This window comes from Eumetopias jubatus, unplaced genomic scaffold, assembly GCF_037043125.1.
Source record: "Eumetopias jubatus isolate StellerSeaLion01/CBP00866 unplaced genomic scaffold, mEumJub1_p1.0 scaffold_13, whole genome shotgun sequence".
Taxonomy (NCBI): domain Eukaryota; kingdom Metazoa; phylum Chordata; class Mammalia; order Carnivora; family Otariidae; genus Eumetopias; species Eumetopias jubatus.
In genome coordinates this window covers 58,204,343-58,225,515 of record NW_028274819.1, presented here as the reverse complement: position 1 = coordinate 58,225,515, position 21,173 = coordinate 58,204,343, and the positions used below count along the sequence as shown (strand labels likewise).

Sequence of the window (21,173 nt, the reverse complement as noted above, 5' to 3'; positions counted from 1 at the left end):
AAGGTGTGGATTTTGGCTTTTGGTCCCGGCGGAGCCGAGGGTATCTAGGGAAGGGTGCTAAGAGGTGCTGGCGGTCTTGAATGCCAGGCCAAGGCCAAGATGTGTGATCTGCCTGATGCCCCTGAGCCCCGGTGCCTGGCAGCCTCTGCCAGGAGCCACTCACCAGGGTTGGGGTTGTCCTGCAGGGCCACCACATACTTAGACCTCTTCCGGAGCCCTTCCAGGAAGGTGACCACTAGGTCACGGATGTCCTCAGCATTGCTGGAGGTGAAGGTGTACTCATCCCCTTTGATGGTAGCCAGTGTGAAGCTGGGGGCTACCAGTTTTGCTCCCCTGCAGGACCAACACGGAGAACAGGGCCCAGCCGGGGTCAGTCCTGCCCAGCCCGAGTGAGGCGCAGCACAGCCCAGATCAGAGCAGCCCAGCGAGAGCAAGACACGGCACTCCCTGAAGGAGACCAAGGCCAGCCCAGTCAGACCCGGCCCAGCCCGGGTGAGACATGGCCCTGCCAAAGTCACACATGGTCCGGGGCGAGGCCTACAAGAGCCCAGCCTAGTTCCCTTTGGCTATCTAATTCCTACTCACCCTTTAGATCTCAGCCTAGATATTGCTTCCTTCAGGAAGTCCTCCTTGCCCTCCCACAGCCCACATCACCCTGGTCCTTGCTTTAAAATAGACTGTTCAATGTCTATCTCCTCTCTCAACTGAAGGAAGCTGCAGGAAGGCAAGGCCTATCTTATCACCCCGCATCCCTGTGCCTAGCACATGCCTGGTCAGAGCTGGACATGCCCGGCCCCAGCCCACAGCAGATGCTGCCCAGGGACACTGCCATAAGCCTGGGATCAGGGGAGGGCCTGCTGGGAACACCAGGCTATTCCAGGAGCGCCCCCTCAGCACTGCTCTAAGTGCGCCTGCACCTTTCAGTTTCCAGAGTTCTCCCACTGATTGTGACATTGATCCCTCACCACTGTTACCGAAGGCAAGTATTAACAGCTCAGTTTCAGGGACGAGGACATGGACATGAGTCCCACCCGGGCCCCTGAATCCCAGGCCAGGCCCTCTTTGTACACACTTGACAGCCCCCAGTCCTCCTAGCCACCCACACCCACCTGTGCACGCCATTAATGCCCCATAAAGGCCCCTCGGCCCCGATCTGGGGGGAGGCACCTGAGAGGTCCGCACAGTGCGGCACAAACTGCTCAAGCACATGGCACCAGGACAGGTGACTGAATGTCTCTGCACCTCAGTGACGTCCTCTATGAGGCAGCGACTCCCTGTCAAAGACCCCCAGGAGCCCTCTCCTTTCCCATCTGTCTGTGTCTCCATCTGCCCCTCCTTACTTCAGACAGTGCTGAGTCAGAACACTGGGCTTGACACACCCCTGCCGCTGGGCTTTGTGCAGCGCTGGCCAACTCCCTGCTCTGCACTGAAGGGTAGCGCGGGAGGGGTTGCACTAACCTACTGCTGGACACGGCCATGATCTCGGGGAAGGACAGCTCCAGGAGTACCTGCTCCTGCTCATCCACAAAGTAGACCCCTGTCCAGTTGACCGCCACAATAACGTCATTCTTGGGGAGGCTGGGGCCTGGAGAAGAGACCAAGGCAGTGAGAGGGAAGCGGCCCCACTCACAGCCCAGCCCTTCCCGGTCCTCATGCCCGCCAGGGAGGTAGCAAGGGGGAGTATACGGATATCCATTTTACGGATGGGAAAACTGAGCCTCACAGAGTGCAACCCCCCTACCAGTCAAAGCTCAGAAGTGCAGTGGGAAGAGAGCACTGAAATTGGGAAACTTGGTTGGAGTCCTAGCCCTGCCTCTGGTCTTTGTGCAGCTCTGGACACCACCCTGCCCTGGAGTGAAGTGGGCTAATGGAAGGGGTCGACTGAGCCCCAAGGTCCCCTCCAGCTAGATATCTGGTGATTCTGTGAAGCCCGGCACCAGCACAGGGCCTAGCATGGAGCAGATGCCCGGTCATTCGGACCCGAGGATGGCGGAGCCAACGGCCCGTGAGGGTTTGTGTCCGTTATATCCATGCTCTGCTTCAGAGTCAGCCCAGCCTTTCCTCTGGGCCGCCTGCTTCTGCACATAGCAGGTGCTTAGTTATCTTAGCAGGCGTTTCGTTGTCTAACCCAGAGTGTTGCTGAGTGCCTGGGCTGGGGGCAGGCAGGAGGGCTGAGGGGGTACCTGAAAATTTGTAGGCTTCGTAAAACCTGGAGAAGAGCAAGGGCTGCTTGCCTGCTCACTGACCTGGCACGAGCAAGCAAGCCCGCAGGCAGGAGGTAGGCTCACTGCGGAGTCTGGCTCAGGCCATCCCTTTTTTCTGCGGTGGGCTGGAGCCATAGAGTGCAGGGTGGGAGAGCACGGGGAGGCAGGAGGGCTGAGGGGGTACCTGAAAATTTGTAGGCTTCGTAAAACCTGGAGAAGAGCAAGGGCCACTTGAAGCGGGCATAATTGACCACATCCTCTTTGACCTTCTGGGCATCAGTTCTCCTCTGGGCATAAATCCCCTGGAGGAGGATAGACAGGGGGAAATAGATATCACAAGAGCTCTGTCCGGAAACCCAATGTCTGTGCCCCCCAAGCCAGGAACGCCCTGGAACTAAGGTGCCCTCCTGGGCACCGTGGCCTGGTCACACCCCATCAGCCCACAGCCACCCCCATCACTCCATAGGTCCCACCTGCAGGGAGCTCCCAGTTCAGCTGCGACAGAAAAGCCCACGATTCTGGCCAGCATGCATGCAAGGCCCGAAGTCATGGGTGAACAGGAGGCATCCGGGGTAGGGGCACGTGTGTGGCTAAGCAGGGGTGTGTGTGCCACACCGGGAAGAGGGGTGGGGAGCGGGCACGTAAGAGCCAGGTCACACGGAAGCGTGGACAAGGCAGCCACTGTTAGGCTGGGCTGTTAGCAGAAGCTGACACCGAACCCAGGAGGGAGGAGCTGGGGAGGGCTGGAGTAGCCAGGGGCTGATGCAGTGCTGCTGGCAGGAAAGCCCTGGCATTTGATTACCTAAAAATAGCCCTCAGAGGCCTATTAACAAGTTGATGGGGTTCGAGTAGAACTGGACGTATCAAATTGAACTCATGGTATTTGTCATCTCTGGACACCGACATGGGCAAAGACGCACGCGCATGCCATGTGCTGAGAGGGCTGGAAGGAGGACGCTCCCAGGAGGGGACAGGGGTCAGAAGAGACGGACGCGGGAGAGAGAGGATCGTCGAGCAAATGCAGCACAGGACAACTAGTGAGTCTGGGTGAAGTGGAGGGGTATACCGTTCCAGGCTTTTGAACTTGCAACTTCTCCCTAAGTTTGAAACTGTTCCCAGATAAAATGTTTTTACCCCTCGGACCCTAAAAACCATGCTAATTCACAGTTGTACGCTCTACGGGAAGACTGGCTCTGGGATATGGGGCACACAGGCCAACAGGCTCTGGTCCAAGGGAGAGACACAGCAAGCTCGGCTGTGGGCTGTGAGGGGCAGAGACCTCCTGTCCTCTTCATGGCTGTGTGCCCAGGGCCTGGTGCAGTGCCCGACACATGGCAAGCACCCCAAGCAGAACCAATTAATGAACGAGGGCAGCCAGCCCAGAACGTGCCAAGTGCATGACGGCAGTGAACACTGAGGAGGCCCTAGGGTGGGGGGAGGGGGGACTCAGAGGGATGGAAGCTATTTGGGAGGTGGAATGGATGGGCTTCGGCAGCTGACAGGGTGGGAGAGGCGAGGGGCAAGAGGTTGCCTGGACAGAGAGACAGAGGGGTGGAGGGAAAACATGCATTGCTTCTGCAGGGGGCTGGAGGGGAGGAGAGGGCCTGGCGGGGGAGCCAGGCCTAGATGTAGAGAGGGTGCAGGGCAGGTTCCGAGACGGGGGTGGGGGGGGAGGCTTGTGGGCAGCTCACCAGGGAAGGCAAAGAGTTGGGTGGGAGAGGTACACGGGGCCCCTGGGTTAGGGAAGAGGGCGTGTGGTATAGAAAGCTGAAAGACTGCTGGTCTGCAGAGCCCCCAGGAACTTGTGTGCAAAGATGACTCTGGTCTTACACAACCAGGGCCAGGAGGTGGGGAGGCCCGTGGGTCCAGCAGCCAGGCCACCCCTCCTCTAGTACTTGGGCAGGCCGCTTAGCTTGGAAGAGAGCCACTCAGGGCTGGTTATGAGCCTGGGGCCTCAAGCAATGGGGTCGAGGGGTCTGTACCTAAAGTTCCCCAAGCAGGAAGTTGGGCTGGAGCTCTTTTAGGCAGAAAGGAGGATGTGCTTCCTGGAAGCTCTCCCAGCACGCACCAACACTCCTGAGTCACGGCTCTAGCAAGCTGCTGCGGCTTGCTAGAGAGCCAGATGATGGGGACTGGGCATTTGCCCCTTCTCTGCCTGGGGTGGTACACAGCAGCCTGGGGCTCACCGGGGCTGTGGCAGCCAATGCCCTTGGACCCATGGTTTCTCTCATGAGGCTCATGAGCCCCTCCTCTAAGACCCCGCCCTGCCCTCCTACCTTCTTGTGGGCAGCAATGGCCAGCTGGGCCCACTTCTCAAGCGTCTTCAGGGGCGTGATCTCGCGGTCAGGGATATAGGTGGGCACGAGGTTTAGGAGGCGCTCCAGGATCATCTCGGAGCCATAGTCCACAAAGTACTGCTGGGAGGCCAGCTCGGCCAGGTCATCTTCCTAGGCGGGGAGGGAGAGGGGGGTGCTGTTCACACACCCTCTGGGAAGCCCTTCCAGACCAGTGAAGCCCCCAGGGCCCTGCCTCCTGCAGCTGTCGACCCCAGGGTTTGGGAAGCTGCTCTCACTGATTCCCCAGAAGTTCTCGTCTGCTTGGTGGAACCCTGAGCTCCGCAAGGGCAGGGCCACACCCCTGCCTTCTCCTGGGTGCCCTCAGCACCAGCACAGAGGCGCACAAGGTGACCCAGAGAGGCCGACCAGCCCATCGGTGATGGGTCCACCACCACATTCCCAGCCCGTGAGCCAGCGACTGGGGCTGACAGACTGCCCTGGGGAAGAGGGGACCTGGGTCCCGTTGGCACCGTCAGAGGGAGGGGTGGGCAGCACATAACCATCTCCATCACCACCCCACCCTGGGATGAGCCAAGTAGTGAGCAACAAGGAGGCTATGCTGCAGAGGCTTTAGAGGGCCAGATGATGGGGACTGGGCATTTGCCCCTTCTCTGCCTGGGGCGGTACACAGCAGCCTGGGGCTCACCGGGGCTGTGGCAGAAGGGGAATAGAGAAAGGCTCTTTGGTGTCTTGAAGGCAGTAGATGTTTCCCAGGCCGTTCAAAGCATTTCAGAATTTTAACAACTGACACGGCCATACTCACACCTTCTGCGTGAGTATCAGCTCACCACCACCATTACCACCAACACCATTTTCACCATCACCAACCTGGCACCATCCCGGGCCACCAGCGCCACCCCATCGTCACCACTACCATTGCTGCTTCCACTGTTCCCACTGCCACCACCAAACACCCCCTTCTTTTCCATCACCCCCACCCTTATTCCCCATCACAATCACCAACAGAATCTTGGGCACCATGAGAACCATCATCACCGCCATCAAAAATAAAATAACACAACACGAGTTACTCCGTATCACTCCTGTCCTCTAAAAAGGAGACTAAGAGAGTACACATTTGCAAACTCTGGCCTATACGAGTGAATCTCTTACTCCTTTAAGACAGGGTTTTCTGGATGAACGCAGAACAACGTAGCAAGTTCTGAAGCACGGACTCTGTACCATGCACGAGCACTGCAGAAGTGTGAACACCTTCCACCGGCAGGGTTCACACTAGGCTTCAGAGCCCTTGTTCCCACGGGCAGTGTTCATCTAGAAGAAGCCTCGGTCGGGCTAAACTCCACATAAGCTAATAGTGGGTCACAGACAGTAACATTCAGCCCAAATTTGGAAAATAGAGCCGAGCAAGCTCAGGCAGAAGATTCACTGTCACTCACCTTCTCACACCTGTACTCCCCAAACTTGACCCCTCGCACCACCTGCTGGTAGATGAGGTTGGTGGCCACGTTGTCTTCGGAGGGGTTGTGCCAGGGTGTGAAGACCTCTTTGCGGAAGAAGAGCCTCCAGGGGGCATTGCGTTCCTGGGCACCCTGCTCCTTGGCATACTGCTCACACTGGGAGATGGCATCCATGACGTGGTCACTGCTACTGCCCAGGGAGGACACCTGCGGGCACAGGGCTGGAGGTCACCCAGCAGAAAGATGAGCAGACAGGGAAGGACTCACAAAGAGCTATCAACTGTGCCAACTGTTCTTGTTCAAATGGAAAACCAGGGCTCAGAGAAAAGCAGGGATGTGACCGGGTCACCTGGGAAGCAGATCAGACCTCTGGATCCCAGCCATGGGCTCTCTGAGTCAGCACAGCCACAGGGGCATTCCCATTTCCTAGTGTAAGCCTTACATGAAACTCTGATGGACAAATGGTTCCTGAAAACACGGGAGCGATCTGTAGGTGAGAAAAATTCCCAGGCAAACTCTATCGGACAACATGGTTCTGTCCCTGGACCTGCCAGAGTGGGGTAGGAGGGGAGCATCACTGCTGCCTGCGGGATTGCTGAGTGTGGAGGCAAAATCACCTGCCCCCCGGCCCACATGTGCCCCGGGTCACCACTAAGAAGCGAACAGAAACCACCATAGAAACCTGATAGAAACGTACGTTCCCACTTGCAAATGAGAAAACTGAATCTCAGAGACTAAGAAGTTGCATGCCCCCCCACCCCAGTCCATGTCTGCCATGTTTTTTCTCCGGTACCAGGGGAGGGCTGACTCCCTCCCAGGTATGTGACAGAAGTGAGCTCTGGGTTTCCATCTACCACCGTATGACCAGATTCTAGGTGCTCTCCACAGTCCTAATGAGTTGGGCAGAGGCAGAGTTACCAGTGGCTGAGAGGAAATGAAGGCTCTGGAAGGTAGGTAACTGCCCAAGATGGCCTGAGTCAATGCGTGGTGGACCCAGAACAGGAGCCAGGGTGGTGCCAGGAGGGGGCACTGCGGGGTTGGGGGGGGGGCGTACCTTATCAAACAGGGCAATGTAGAGGGAGAACCCAAAGCGGTCCTTGAGCGAGATCTTGTCAGCCAGTGCGTTGCAGAGCTCCTTGGCCGTGGTGGCTGAGTCAGTCAGCAGGGTCTTGGTGGTCCCGTCCATGAATGTCACAGGCAACATGATGGGCTTCTTGGACTTGGTGGCCTGAAAATGACCAAAGAGTGTTTGTAGGGATCTTTTCACTTCAGACCAGTTCACACCCTCTGGGTTTCCTGGCTCCCTGCTCCTAGGGGGCTGGAGCTGCCCCAGAGCCTCGGACCCCAGCATCCCACCAGGACACCACCTGTGGCTGGTCACAGGTGCCCAGGGAGCCCTGCAGTGCTCCCCACCCTGACAGCACCTTTAAGGTCCCTGAGCCCGGGCATTGGGGCTGGGAGGCTGGGCACTGCCACATGCCAGGGGCTTCTGCCCTCACATCATGCAACCATCACAAGTCCCCGGGAAGTGAGTGTCATCATTGCTATGTTACAGATGAAGCTCTTCAGACACAGAGGGAACCCCAAGTCACTTTGACTAAAAAACAGATGGGAGCCCACTGGGTGCTTTCCTGTTCCAACAAGCCTGGGATTCCAGAACTTAAAGAACCATAGAATCCTAAAGTGGGGAATGTTTCTGGGGCACTGGGGTGCACTAGACACACACACACACACACACATGCACACACGTGCACACACGTGCACTCGCATGCCTGGGTGGGGCCAGGAGCCACACCTGCAGCTCCAACCAGCTGGGCGGCTGTGTCCGTGTCCCATTGACGAAGGTCCTCCTAAGCCGCTCCTCACAGTATGGAGCGTAGCCAGGCGGTCCCCCGTGGATGAAGTTGCGCAGGTACTGCAGACAGAGGGCCGGCTGAGAGGCCTCCACTCCAGCCTCCCCCCCACCCTGAGACCATGACAGCGGCCTCACCAGGTCTCCTACTTCCAACCCTTCCATCCACACTCGGGACCTGCCCAAGGCCCAGTCATCCACATCCCTCCACTGCTTCCGGGGCTCAGCCCTGCTGCCCTTGGGATCAAGTCCATGTGCCTCAGGCTGCCATCAAGGCCACCACATTCTCACCCTGTCCGGTCTCAGCCGTGCCTTCTGCCCCCACCCCACATACCATTCCCCCTCTCTTCACCGAGCCTAATCGCTAGGCCCACCTCCCTGACTCCTCCTGGCTGGGAGAGCACTCTCCTCCTCACGGCGCCGACCAGCAGGGTCGGTGTTGCTGTGACCCACTCTGTCTGCCTCTGTGTCCCCAGCGCCCAGGGCCTGGCACTGAGTTGCAGTCAAGAAAGTGGCCTGAGATCAACCACAGTGCCTGCTCCAAGACCATAAGTGGAGGGTCCAGGAGCTGCTGCTGTCAAATTCAGCATCCTCATAAATAGAAAGCGGCTGAAGGAGAACAGAGCCAAGGGCTGGAAGTCCGGGGCGGGGGGCGGGGGGGGGGGGGGTGGGGGGGGGCGGTGTTGCGGGGGGAGGGAGGGAGGGAGGGCGGGCCAGGACAAGGCGGTAGGAACTGTAGGCCTGAGAGGAGATGGCCTAGGCAGGGCCTCCTTGCCGAGCCCCGCGGCGCTTCCTCCCCTGGCTCTCTCCTCTGACGCCCTTCCCGCCCCAGGAGGCCAAGCGCCTCCCTACCTTAACGAACTTCTCGGAGGGGGCGAAGCAGCCCACGCAGAGAGACACGAGGATCCAGCCCCGGGCATAGCTGCTCTTGGAGGGGTTGTGAGTCAGCTGCTTGCTGATCTGGCAGTAGATCTCATCCCTTCAGAGAAGCAAGGAGGGGAGACAGCCTCAGGATAAGCCCGGCCCCTCCTGCCTCCGGGCCACAGGTGGGACACACAACATGCTGTCCTCTCCAGCTTGCCCCAGACCACCCAGGAGGTGGCGGCGTGGGGCCGGCCCGGGAAGGCTGCGCAGCCAGAAGAGGGTCTGGCTTTGGAGGCAGGCGCATCAGGCATGAAGCATGCTCCTGCCTCCAATCCAGCTCCACAGCCAGGTCCCCAGAATCCAGAGAGGGGTGCGCCTCCTGCTCTGGGGCACGGCGGCCACGGCTGCTGGTGATCACTTCAATGGGAAGCAAAGGCTACCCCTACCCTGTCCCTCACCAGCTGGGTGGCCTGGGCAGGTGAGTTCGCCTCTCCAAGCCTGGCCCCCAGTCGGGACAGCAGCTACAATTTCTACTGATGGCAACTGGAAGAGCAGAAACAGCAAACACGTCCGAGGAGTTGGTCTGGGAGGTGGAAGAGGTGGGGCTTCAACTTTCACTTGTGATTTTTCCATAATGTTTGAATACAGTACTTAAGTGGCCATGTATTACTTTTGTAATCAGATCAAAGCAGTGAAGGTAGTTTTGTTTTGTTTCCATTTTAAAGGGAAAGATAAAACCTTCCTTACAGGCTTTCTGTGAAGAAAAATGAGAAAAGGCTTAGAAAGCCCGTGGCACAGTAAATCCTCTATAAAGGCTAGCTGCCCGGTGAAGCCACTGCCTGCCTGCGCGTTCAGGGCCAAGGGCAGGGCGTCGATGACAAAGTGACCACCAGGGGGCACTCACGGCCGCGCTTCCCTCTCTGAAGGGCAGGCCTGGGCGGGAAGGAGGGATTATCTGATCCAGTGGCGCCACCATCTTCAGGGTTCAGGGGCCAGTGCAACCGCAAAATTAATTATGAGGTTGCTCACTTTTTATCATCACAAACAAGGTCATTTAAAACATATTGTACACAATCTGCCCACTATCTGTGTCACAACCATTTCATGAAATGAACATAATTTTAATATCCAGAAAGTAGAAAGCGTAAAATCTCAGAACAAAGAACAGTTCTTTCAATAAATCAAGTTTAGCTTTAGAAACAATGTTATATTTTTCCCATCTCGTCACAGACCAGTAAAAGCTTTCTCACCTATATTTGGGAGCTAAGGCCAAGGGAAGGGAGGGATTAGCCATGGTCCCTCAGAGACTCAACACCCAGCCTTCTGACTCCTAGCCCAGGGCTCCTGGCACTGTGTTCTCCAGGACTGACAACTTTAGGTCTGATGGTGAGATGACTGGGAGGCAAATTCTTGCCCCTTCCACACACCTTGGGCAGCTACCTTTTCTTCCCGGAGGCAGGTGGCCCTGGGTGCCTGACCATCTCCGGTGAGGCCTCCAGCAGCAATGAAAGGGGGCCTGACTGGAAGGCAGGTCTGGGAGGCTAGGGCCCTGGGGCAAGTCTCTTCCTCTCTCTGGACCTCAGTTTCTCCATCAGTAAAATGGGCTCAACCCCCTGCCCCTGCCCCAACCTGCTGTCCTCCCAGCCAGTATGCACAGACTCATGGGATCAGCTTTCCTAACTGACCGTCTTGTGCTGATAGAGTCCTCAGAAAAGTCCTATCTGTCTTCCCTCCGCTGACCTAGCTGAGCTGATTCCTTTATTGCTCCTGGTGACTCTTAGATCATCCCATCTCCTCCCCAACACCCCAGGGACCTGAACAAAGGAGGCACTTGCAGGTTTCCCAGGCACGCTACCTGCAGGAACCCTGCCCACAGGATGGAGCTGACAGGAATGGGTCTACGGCAGGAGATGCATTCAATAATGAGAACAACCGTGCCTACCATGCGGGTCCTGTCTTACACGTTCTCCAGAGACCGATCTGCCCACAAGCCTATGAGGTAGGTGCTATGATTATTCCCTCTTTACAGATGAAGGAACTGAGGCTCACGGAGATGAAATAATTCTATCAAGGTCACATGACTAGCAGCGGAGCTAAACCCAGGCCTGTTTGGCCTCACCCATCGCCAAGGTGACAAAGCCACAACTTGTGCCACCAAAAACCCTTCAGGGCCACACTCTGAGAAGCGCTGGGTGCCTCCCGAGCCGGCAGCTCCGCAGGTACTGACCGGAGTGCTGGCCGCAGGATGCCATTGCCAATGACGAAGTGCAGCTTCTCCAGGTTGGATGTGGGCCGGTCCTCCAGCATGCTATTGCCCTGCACGGTAGACTCCCCGTCATGCAGCCTCTTGGTCACCTGGGCCAGAGAGAGGGGACAAGGCTTGGCCCGGGCAGGGAAAAGTGAGGAGGGGCCCTGCCACATGTGTGAGTCTGCCCACTCCCCTGGAGAGCAGATCCTGAGAGTGGCCAGAAGGGCTGGCTCCGCACCACGGTCATGGCCCCAGCCCTGTCCCACCCCCACCCTGTGCAGAACTGACGTCGGATCGATGATGCGCAGACAGCTGGGCAGCACTGGCCTGGTGCCACCTACTAGGGACAAGGCTCCTCTGCAAGCTTCCTGACCCCCCTCCCCACCCTCCCCCAGGGAAGCCCTTTCAGCCAGGACAGGGACCTGTTCCTCTGACTCCTGGTAGGACCCCTATCTCTCCAGGGTGGGCCACAAATCCACACACAACTCTGACACCCAGAATACACCCTGGGTCCAACCACCCAGTCACCCTCACCAATCCCTGGTGCCCTGGCCCCTATGTGAACAGCTCCAGGCCTGGGCTCTGACAGATGTGTTTCTCCTCTCTGGCTCCACACAGCCCACTGCACCAGCCTGCACCCTGCCTGGAGCCCCAGAGAGGGGTGAGCAGCAGGAGGGTGCCCCTGCGGGGCGGGGGGGCGGTGGAGGAGGTTCTCACCTCTATGGAGCACCCACAGCGGTGCTCTCACTCCATCCTCCCTGGAGCCCACCAGTGGGCATCTCCCCCCCCCAACCTGAGCCCTTCAGATACCCAGATACCCAGCAGTAGAGCCGGGATTCAAATCTGGGGCCACGTGGCTGCAGGACTGGATTTGAACCTCAGATGGGAAAAAGGACAATGGCAGAGGCAAAGCAGGCTCGGGAAACCCTGAGGAGGAGCATGACTCTAATGTAGAGGGGTCTGGGCAGGCTTCCTGGAGGAGGTGATGCCCAGGCAGAAAAGAGGAAGGAGGAATTTTAGGCAGAGGGACTGATGTGTGGGAATGTAGGGGGATGAGGGAGCCAGTCCCCTGCATTGCCGATGCCTCGGTTAGTGTCTGTTGCCCTCCCAGCCTGCACAATCCCGGAGCACCGGGCCAGGATGGCGCTCAGGAAAGGCCAGGTGACTAAACGAGAGTTCAAACAAATGAGTAGCATTAATGCCCCATGGGCACTCTTACCCCCAGAAAGTGTGCAGTGTCTGAAAGGTCCTTGGATCAAATGCACTGGGTCCCTGCGCTGGCAGGAAATGTCTTCCCTCTCACCATGTGCCACTCCAGCCCTCTCCAGCTCTCCAGTCCCCTCTTCTGGGAAGCCCTCCCGGATGTAGCCCCGGCCTGAGCTCACGGCCCCCTTCCCCACACCCCCGTCTGCCCAGGGGCTCCCCACACAGTCCAGCCCAAGCCCCTGGGAACAGGCAGCCGCTGCTCTTGTTCCCACTCCTATGGTCCCCGAGTCCAGCCTGGCCCCAGCCTGCGTCTCCTCGGGCAGCCCAGGGTCGGCTCTGACCTCCTCCGTCAGTTTGGACTTCTTCTTCAGGGTCAGGTGCACCAGCTTGTGCCTCATGCTGCGCTTCTTCGGCCCCTCCGCTAGCTGGGCCTGCGGGACACACAGGGGTCAGGGTCAAGCGCCTGGGCCACGAGTAATGATGACAAGGGCAATGGACAACGGAGCGCCGGCCAGAGGGTGGGCTCACCTCCACGCTAGCGTTTACGAGGCATACCCCACGCGGCCACCCTCTTGTCTCCCACTTCCCTGCCCCAGCCAGGTGACGGACGGGAAAATGGAGACTCCGAAAAGTGTAGGAAGCTGCCCGGTGCCTCCCAGTGAGTCAATGCTGTGGCTGGCTCCGACTGCAAAGGCCTCATCCGATCCTGAGGCGCACTTTGCAGTTTACAAAATGCGCACACATTTGTTCCCACGAGCAGACAGAGAGTGGGGGTCAGGGAGGTGAGGCAGAGGCACATTTTAGGACACGCCTTCTGGGGAGCCCCCTGAGGCTGGGGATGCCGGGCAGCCGTTCCGATGGGCCTGGGAGGATACGGACGGACCGGCGGGGGGTGGGGGGGCGCGGTGGTAGCCGGGCCTCACCTCACCCTCGCCCTGCAGGGCCTGCAGCTCCCTCTTGTATGTCTTCTTGCCCAGGGTCTCGTAAATCTTGGTCATCACGGGTATATTCTCACTGCCGTCACTCATGGCCGTGTGGTACTTGGGCTCAGGGAGGTCACCCATGAAGCGCAGGATGGTGATCCAGACCGCCAGGGCCGCCTGGGGGCAGGGCCGCGCGTCAGAGGGCACAGGCGCCGCAAAGGGCTGAGCTTCTCGATAGCCCGGGGGTCTGGGGAGGGGGCCGGAGAGGGCCGCAGGAGGGCCACCCGGCTCAGGGTGCTCCGCTGCTCCTTGAGACTGTGCCCACGTGGCCTGGCCCAGGCGGGGCACCAGGGTGAGGTCAGCCCTCGTCCCGCCCTCCCCCGCCCCCGGGGACCTGCCCCCCACCCCGGGCCCCCACGCAGCCCCAGCCCTCACCAGCTGGTCGCCCTCGTCATCGTGGTACAGCAGCGGCTGCTTGAGCGGCCGCCGGGTGTAGGTGTGTGTGGTCGTGCCCTGGAAGTAGGTGGCGGCGAACTTGGCGAATTTATACTCGGAGAGGTCCTCCTCGTCCTCATCAGGCAAGGGAAGGGCTGCGTCCAGGTCCTCCTCCCCCATCTCCCTGCGCCCACGCTCCAGGTCCTGAGGAGGCCAGAGGGGTTCCCTGCCCTGCTGCGGGAGCAGACTTGGGCCAAAGCCCCCCAGCCTGTCCCCGTGGGGCTGGCTCTTCCTGCACAAGGGTGGAACTGTGTCATGCTGTTCAAGACGCAAACAGAGCCCGGCACGTGGTACGTCCCCCGTACACAAATGAAGGAAAGTTTGTGAACGGCCCTGGAGGGAGACAGTGACTGGCCCAAGGTCACACGGCTAGCTGACAGCTGGGCAGGGGCCGCACGTCATCACTGCTGCCCTTTGCTCAGAGGGGACCAGGGGGACCTTAATGTAAAGAGGCACCAAAGGAGGGAGAACTATCACCCTGCGTCCTGTCCCCACCCCTGTCCCCGGCTTGATACCTCAAAGCCACTAGGTGCTTGGCCCTCCTGGCCTGGCAGGCCGCCCGAAGTCCCCAAAAAGCCAAACATCTTGTCCACCATGTCCGAGTGGTTGATGGGCTCGCGGCGGGCCCTCTCCATCTGCTCCAGGAGCTCCTTCTTCCGCCGAGCCTCCTCCTTCTCCTTCAGCTCCCGTTCCGCGTCCTCACGAGCCAGTTGTGCCAGGCGCTCCTGGGAGGTCGGCGGGATACGGGGCGACAGCCTCAGGGAGCAGGCCCTGCTCGGGGAGCCCAGGAGAGCCCCGGCAGCAGGCAGGCCTTAGTCCCGACCTCCACCGCGGCTCTCCTAACTGCTGGCAAGGACTGAGCCTCGGGCTTCTCCAGCCTACGCCTCGCCCCACCCCGCCCTCACCGTCCAGTGCAGACAGATGCCCAGCACCCGGCCACAGAGGAGCCTCCGGACAAGCCCAGAGCAGGCCGCCGCCCTTCAGGGCTTAGCGGGGAACTCGCACCTCCCAGCTGGAGGGGACCACACCAACCCAGAAATCCCACAGCCGTTGGGTTGAGGCTCTGGACCAGCACTGTCCAAGCCGTGTATGTAGTGGCTTTGTTTAAAAGAGTAAAAAGAAATAGGTGAAATCTAGTTTAATAATATATTTTATTTAACCCAATATTTCCGAAATACTTTGTCAAAATGGAATTATTATTTTTAAAATAGAACTGAGAGATTTCATGTATTTTCTTTTTTTAACTGTCTTCAAAATCTAGTGTCTCTTTTACACTTAGAGCCCCTTGCCATTTCAAGCACTCAGCAGCCACATGTGGCTGGGGGCTCCCGGACTGGGTGCTCTCACCTTGGCTCGGGCTTTTTATACACGTGTGCTCTCCCAGCTAGGAAAAGTGTGCCCGAGGGCACGGACCCTCTTCCTCCAGAGCCACAGCCCCTTGTCCTCAGGCCCGGCCCAGGCCCAGGCACCCACCATGCAGATGAAGGCAGGCTGCATGGACAGATGATGGATCACCAGTGCTGTTGAGCCAGTGAGTGGACACGTGGGGGCTGGGCCCCTCAGCTCACCTGATGCTTGCGCTCAGCCTCCTCCTTGGCCTTCTTGGCGCTCATCTCCTTCCGGAGCTTCTCCTCCTCGGCCAGCCGCATCTTCTCCGCCTCCAGACGCCGCAGGTACTGAGGGAAGGGGCAGCCAGCTGGGTGGGCACCGTCACGGTGCTTTCTGTCAGCTCTGGCCCACCCCACCCCGCCGGAGCTCTGGGCCGGAGGCGGGGGGGGGGGGGGCGGGGGTGACCCTGCCGGATGATTCGGCAGATAGGGAAACTGCGGCATCCGAGAACTTCTCCAGGTCACACGGCAGATTGGGGGCATTGCTGATTCCTAAAACCAAACTGGATTCACCACAAGAGTGACTGGGGCCCCAGACCCTGCCCTGGGAGGGGAGGATGGCAATAAGGGGTGTGATCCCACTTTTGTGCATTCCCCAGAGGAGGCAGCATCCTAGATCCCCTCCATAGGCCTTGACCGATAAGTGGGGGTGATCTGCCTGCCTGAGGTGGAGCACCCCTCAGAGGACACGCCCCACCTGGGGCTCCAAAGCCCTCACCTCCGCCCGGAGGCGCCGGTGCAGCCGGCGCGCGATCATGCCCCGGGCGTAGGCCTGCACGGTGAGCACGGCCCAGAGGCGGTGGCGGAAGGCCTTGCGCACCAGGTAGGCGCGGCAGCGGGCCTGGAACTCGATGATGTGCCGGCGGGCCAGGCGGTACTGCTGGTGCAGCTTCCGGGAGCGGTGCAGGGCCTGCAGCCGCAAGAAGCCCAGCCGCATCTGCAGGGACACCCAGCAGCTCAGAGCCTGCCGCCCCCATTCCCGGCCGGCCCTGCCCACGGGACAGTCGAGGCACGGGGCGCCACTCGGACCGCCCCAAACACAGCTCTGTCTTCTTTCAGACTAGGGCTCCCCAGAGTGAAGCTCTGTTTCCTCTCAGACGAGTTTTCTAGGGAGTTGGCCTTGGCATCCCTTGAAGGGCCCTCCCCCAGTGGGCCCCCATTCTCAGACCAGGAGTCAGTCTCCTTCCCGTCTGCATCCCCAGCCCCAAGTCTAGGTTGCAGGCCAGTTACTCGGCAGAGGTCATGTGACACCCGCTCCTAGCCCCCTCCCCGGTCTCTAATGGCCCAGGTGCTCCCAACCCATCAAAACATTCCAGACTTAGAAGAAGCAGACTTGGACTTTGGGCTGGAGGAACGGTAGGGGCTGGCGAGGGCAGTGGCAGGAGGCCGACCAGGCCTTGGACATAGGTACCCCTGCTGCTATGGCAACGGGGCCGGGTTCAAAGGCCTGGTGGGGCAAGGAGCAGCCCCCTGGGGAGGCTCACCAGCTCATAGTTCCTCCGGCAGTTGTGGCCCCGCCAGTGCCTCTGGATCAGTGTGGCCGCATTCTTCAGCTTCAGGAAGTTAGATCTGCAAGAGCAACATGATACAGGAGGATCTCAGAGCTGAGAAATCGTGCCCAGTGGCAGCCAGGGAACTGGTGAGGCTTGGAATCAGGAGAGCAGGGCTGAGTCCCAGCTCTGCGTCTCCCAGCTGTGTGACCTTGGGCAAAGGCACACAACTTCTCTGTGCCTCAGCTTCCTCATCTGTAAAATGGGTACAATAATACCTGCCTTGCCTGCCTCACAGGCTTGTCACATATGCCCACTAAGGTGGGCATTCAGAAGGTATTTACTGAATGAAGAAATGTATGAATAGTAAGTAAATGAAATAATATAAAGATTAGGAGTTTTGAACACAGTGAACATCACTTATTATTAACTTCCCCATTTTATAGACGAGGAAAGTAAGACCCAAGGAGTTTGGGGCCAGAGCCCATGTCTTCCGCCAGACTCTGAGTGAGCACAGCGCTGACCCCACACACACACACACCTGAGGCCGCTCATACAGGATGACAGTCACCTGTGACCTGACGGAGGACAGAGAGACCACACCTCACACAGCAGGTGTCTGCTAACTGTAGAAGTGAACAGTGGAGGAGTGAAGGATGGGTATGCCCGCGTGTGAGGGAGCCAGCGAGCCAGTGCCTGTGTGTGCATGAGCGAGCGAGAGCTGGGGGAGGGGATGGACAGATGGGCGGATGGACGCACGGACAGAAGAACTGACAGAAGGGCAGATGAACTGAAGCATGGATGGACAGACGGTAGATGGAGAGAGGGAGGGAGCGACCCGATGAACTGCTCAAGGGGCAGGTTGTAGAGTTCTGTGGAGCCCAACTCCCACTCCAGAGCCAGCCCTGCCCAACTGTGAACTGTCACAGCTGCACACGTGCCCCTTACGTGCAATACGGGACACGCTATGTAATTCGCATCCAAGACACAGGAGTGTCCACCTGGGCGCCTCACGTAGCCACGCGTGCGTGACGGTACGGAGGGGCATGTTCTGCGTCCCCGGGCAGACGGGGCGCAGTCACGTGCCTGCAGTCGTCAGGGTTCGCACGATCATGTGTGCATGCTATGCACACATGCGCTTGCTCCTTGCACACGGGTGTATGTGTTTATTCCTAGCATTCACGCCAGGGACGGGGGCAAGCCCAGCACACACACACATCTGTCTGAGGGCTGAGATGGGAGAGCTGGTCCTGACACATACCTGTCTTTGAACCCCCGGATGACCTTCTGGAGGAGGATGACTCTGTCCGTGATGGCCTTGTCCCGCTCCACCTCCAGCAGCATGTCGTGGTGGTCCTGGAGGGCAGAGCTCCTGAGCTGCACCCCCACCCTCCTCTCAGGGCCCCCAGCTCAGTCCCGGGCTGAAGCTGCCTCACACAGGCCCTCCTTCCTTCCCTTGTCCCCCATGCCTCCCAGGGCCACGGGGACAGACTCGGCTTGTGGCTGTCTCCCAGAGGCCGGGGCAGGACAAATGGCACAGGAGGAGCCTAATCTGACTGGATGGGGTCAGAGGCCCCACCATTCACACACCGGCTTCATCCCTATGGCCATCTCTGCCCAAGCCCCCACTTTGCTCAATGTCTCTGTTACATGGGTCCTTGACCTGTGCCCTGCCATTTCTCTCCTGGCCTCTGTCACTCCTGCTCCGGGCCTCCTTTAGGGGGAGGAACCCCCCTAAAACATGAATCTGATGGTGACCTTAAAGTGACTCCCCTAGTTCCCGGGGTCAAGCCCGGTCTCCCGCCTGGTACTCAGGTCTTCCAGAACCCAGGCCCTGCTGACTTCCCTAGGCCTCTCTTCTTCTCACTCCAGTTAGACAAAACCTCCTCATACCGTCAACAGAGATGAACGGAATGTCTACAGGCGCCAACACGGTGCTAAGTGCTGGGTGGAGGGGAGCTGCTGTGAACCAGGCAGACAGGGGCCCTGCCCTGGGGAGGCAGAGCCACCCCCATCCGCTAATCCCAGACCACATCACCATGGACAGAGCCTAGCAGAGCAGCAGCTCAGCCAAGGCCATCTGAATGAATGAATGAATGAATGAGAAGTAGATGTCTGGGCTCTCGAAATGACACCGCGTTTCTGGAGAGCCCAGGGAGGTGAGGATGGGGACAAGGGTGGTCCTCAGAGCTCTCTGGCACTGGATACCGTCCTGCTGCCTGCCTTTGCTCCCTTCCCCACACAGACTAGAGGCCCTGCTCTCCACTCCAGGTCAGTGCGCCACCTGGGCAACTGGCTTCTCCTCCCTGAGCCTCTGAAATGGGCGTGACAGTCCTACGTCCCAGGGCCGCTGTGAGGACTAAACAAGATTCTGGATAAAAAGCCCCACCTGGACCTGGCACAAAGAACACTCTTGGCAGATGGCAGTAGTGATCTGAGCAGGCCGGAGATAGAGGACATGTGTTCTTGACAAGGAAATGAAGGCCTGGGGAGATGAAGGGACTGGCCCATGGCCCCTCAGCCAGGGAAGAATTAGACTCCACCCCAGATTCCCTCCAGCTCTGGGCCGGCTCCCCTCTTCCCTCCCTCCCGCAGCTGTTATCCCCAACGGCCAGGGCCCCACCCACCCACCAGAGGAAGGAGCCCTGCCCATTGCCCAGGATAGCGGAAATGGAAATGGGGAAGAAAGGCAGGCAGGGAGCTCATACTGTCCCTGCTGCAGCTGCCGGGGCCACCGCCAATTCCCAGCAAGCTCTACTCCAAGGCCAAGACACCACATGGCCCAGCTTCCTGCTCCCAGCCCTGCCCCCTCCCCAACTGCCCCATCCTGAAGTCCAGCCCCATGGAGCTCCAGGTGCTGCTCAGGGAGGGTGGGAACAGGCCCCTGTAGAGGACAGAGGAAGGGGGCAGCATGTGGCCTACCACAGCCCAGATGAACCCTGCCTGGCCAGAAATCACAGGAGGGGGCCTAAAGATACACTCAAGAGCCCTCCCACCCCCTCCCCCCAACACATCCCATTTTTACAGATGGGAAAATAAGGCTCAGAAAGGGCCAATGAGCTGCCCAAAATTCCAGGGCAGATGACCAACCACAGGGTCCTGACCTCACCCCCCAGATCACAGATGCTCTTAAAACCAGTCCCCCTCCCTATCACAGACCGCAGGGCAGGAAGACCACAGAGGCCCAGCACCGACCTCCTGATGCTGCAGCTTCTCTGCAGAGGCCCCTAGGACCCCAACCTCCCTGTGACAGGGAAATCACAGATCCTCAAGGCCGCCAGAGACAGAGGCTATGCTCACCTTCAGGAAGATCTTGGTTTTGCCAATCTGCCAATCATCGTGGGTGCCCAGCACAGCCTCAGCCATGCGCTGGCACGTCCCCCGAAGGTCGTCCTAGGGGGTGCACAAGGAAATGGGCAGCCCCACCCGTGAGAAGGTCCCCTGAGTGTCCCTCCCAAGGCCAGGGGGCAGGACTCTGGCTCCAGCTCTGCCCCTGCCATGCCGTGTGTCCCTGGCCGGGTCCTGCCTTCTCTGACCCTCAGTTTTCTCCTTAGCTGGGCCAGATGATTGCAAAACCGTCTCCACGGCTAACGCCCCAGGCCCCACTGGGCAGCCCTGGCCTCGTCCACTACACCACACGCGTGAAGGCCATGCCAGTGGAGCACAGCGATCCAAGCCCTTGGAAGCCCTCTGTTGGCTCCTCCCTGACTTTCCCAGCCATACGGGAGGTGGCCGAGCTAAGGTCGAGCCCAGCACACGGTCCCCATGAGAAAACCAGGGCCCGGCCCAGGCCAGAGCTGGGACTGTCCCTCCTGCCGTCTCTGTCCCCAGCCCTGTACCTGCTTGTAGGCGGGCTTCACCCCGGGCTGCAGCACCCGGTAGCGCTCCACGAACTGCACGAAGCTGTAGCGGATGGGGTAGCCCGCCCGGCGGATCCGGATGGTCTCCATCATCCCTGAGTACCGCAGCTGGCGCACACACAGGGGCCGGTCGAACCGCTGCCAGGCACGGAGCCAAGGGCATCAGCGCTGGAGGCCCCTGCTGGGAGCTCAGCCCCGCTCTGCATTTCCCCAGCCACACAGCGGAAGAGCAGCAAGGCAGACTGAACCCAGACCTGCCGCTCAAACTTACTTAGCGGCACGGAATGACACCCTCACACGGGGCAAGCTGCATGCTTTGGGGGCACAGAGGAGAAACAGCTTAACTCCCCTTGGGATATCTTGAGGGGGCTTCATGGAGGAGGCAGCCTTGGCTCTAACCCTGTCAGGAGAAAGGGCGCTAGAGGAGGCAGGGGGCACATGGGCAAAAGTGTGGAAGCCTAAAGCGCAGGGCACGTTCGGGGACTTGATGGGGACTGAGGAGGCTAATGCACGTCGAGGTCATGGTTGTGCAGGTGTTGGGCGCTTGTACAACCCCAGGGAGTGCCCTTCATATCACAGCCACAGTACATTTGTAGCTCTTCCAACAACTTTCTGGCCACTGGCGGTAAAATGCCTTAAGGAAGAGACAATTTTCCTCATGGGCACAGAGTTGTTTTTGTGATGGCAGCAGGTATGGAGGGACTGGAGAGGGCCTCAGAGGCCAGGCTGGGGAGGCAGCAGGGAGTAACCAGCGACCATTTGAGACCCACTGGCTCTCACTGCAGTCAGGAGGGGGACTGGTGCAAAGAGACAGGAGACCAATGAGAAGGTCCTGCTGCTAAGGTTCAGGCAATAGATGCCGAGGTGTGGGCCCAGAGAAGGTTCTGGA

At 59.2% G+C, this 21,173-nt stretch overlaps 1 protein-coding gene across 1 annotated transcript in view; it reads right to left on the bottom strand.

Annotated features, from left to right (window-relative positions):
- The window catches only part of MYO7A (myosin VIIA), a 52,611-nt gene that overhangs the window by 14,818 nt on the left and 16,620 nt on the right, over window positions 1-21,173 (bottom strand). Inside the window, exons 13-31 of the mRNA XM_028116010.2 lie at window positions 20,264-20,422; window positions 19,725-19,817; window positions 17,686-17,780; window positions 16,419-16,503; window positions 15,653-15,871; window positions 15,115-15,222; window positions 14,062-14,271; window positions 13,487-13,690; window positions 13,052-13,228; window positions 12,470-12,559; window positions 10,902-11,029; window positions 8,663-8,789; window positions 7,754-7,873; window positions 7,013-7,186; window positions 5,938-6,165; window positions 4,481-4,651; window positions 2,389-2,506; window positions 1,459-1,585; window positions 164-333 (exon numbers count right to left, since the gene is read on the bottom strand). Of these exons, the coding sequence (XP_027971811.2) occupies window positions 164-333; window positions 1,459-1,585; window positions 2,389-2,506; window positions 4,481-4,651; window positions 5,938-6,165; window positions 7,013-7,186; window positions 7,754-7,873; window positions 8,663-8,789; window positions 10,902-11,029; window positions 12,470-12,559; window positions 13,052-13,228; window positions 13,487-13,690; window positions 14,062-14,271; window positions 15,115-15,222; window positions 15,653-15,871; window positions 16,419-16,503; window positions 17,686-17,780; window positions 19,725-19,817; window positions 20,264-20,422 (2,803 nt within the window). The remainder of the gene's footprint in view (window positions 1-163; window positions 334-1,458; window positions 1,586-2,388; window positions 2,507-4,480; window positions 4,652-5,937; window positions 6,166-7,012; window positions 7,187-7,753; window positions 7,874-8,662; window positions 8,790-10,901; window positions 11,030-12,469; window positions 12,560-13,051; window positions 13,229-13,486; window positions 13,691-14,061; window positions 14,272-15,114; window positions 15,223-15,652; window positions 15,872-16,418; window positions 16,504-17,685; window positions 17,781-19,724; window positions 19,818-20,263; window positions 20,423-21,173) is intronic.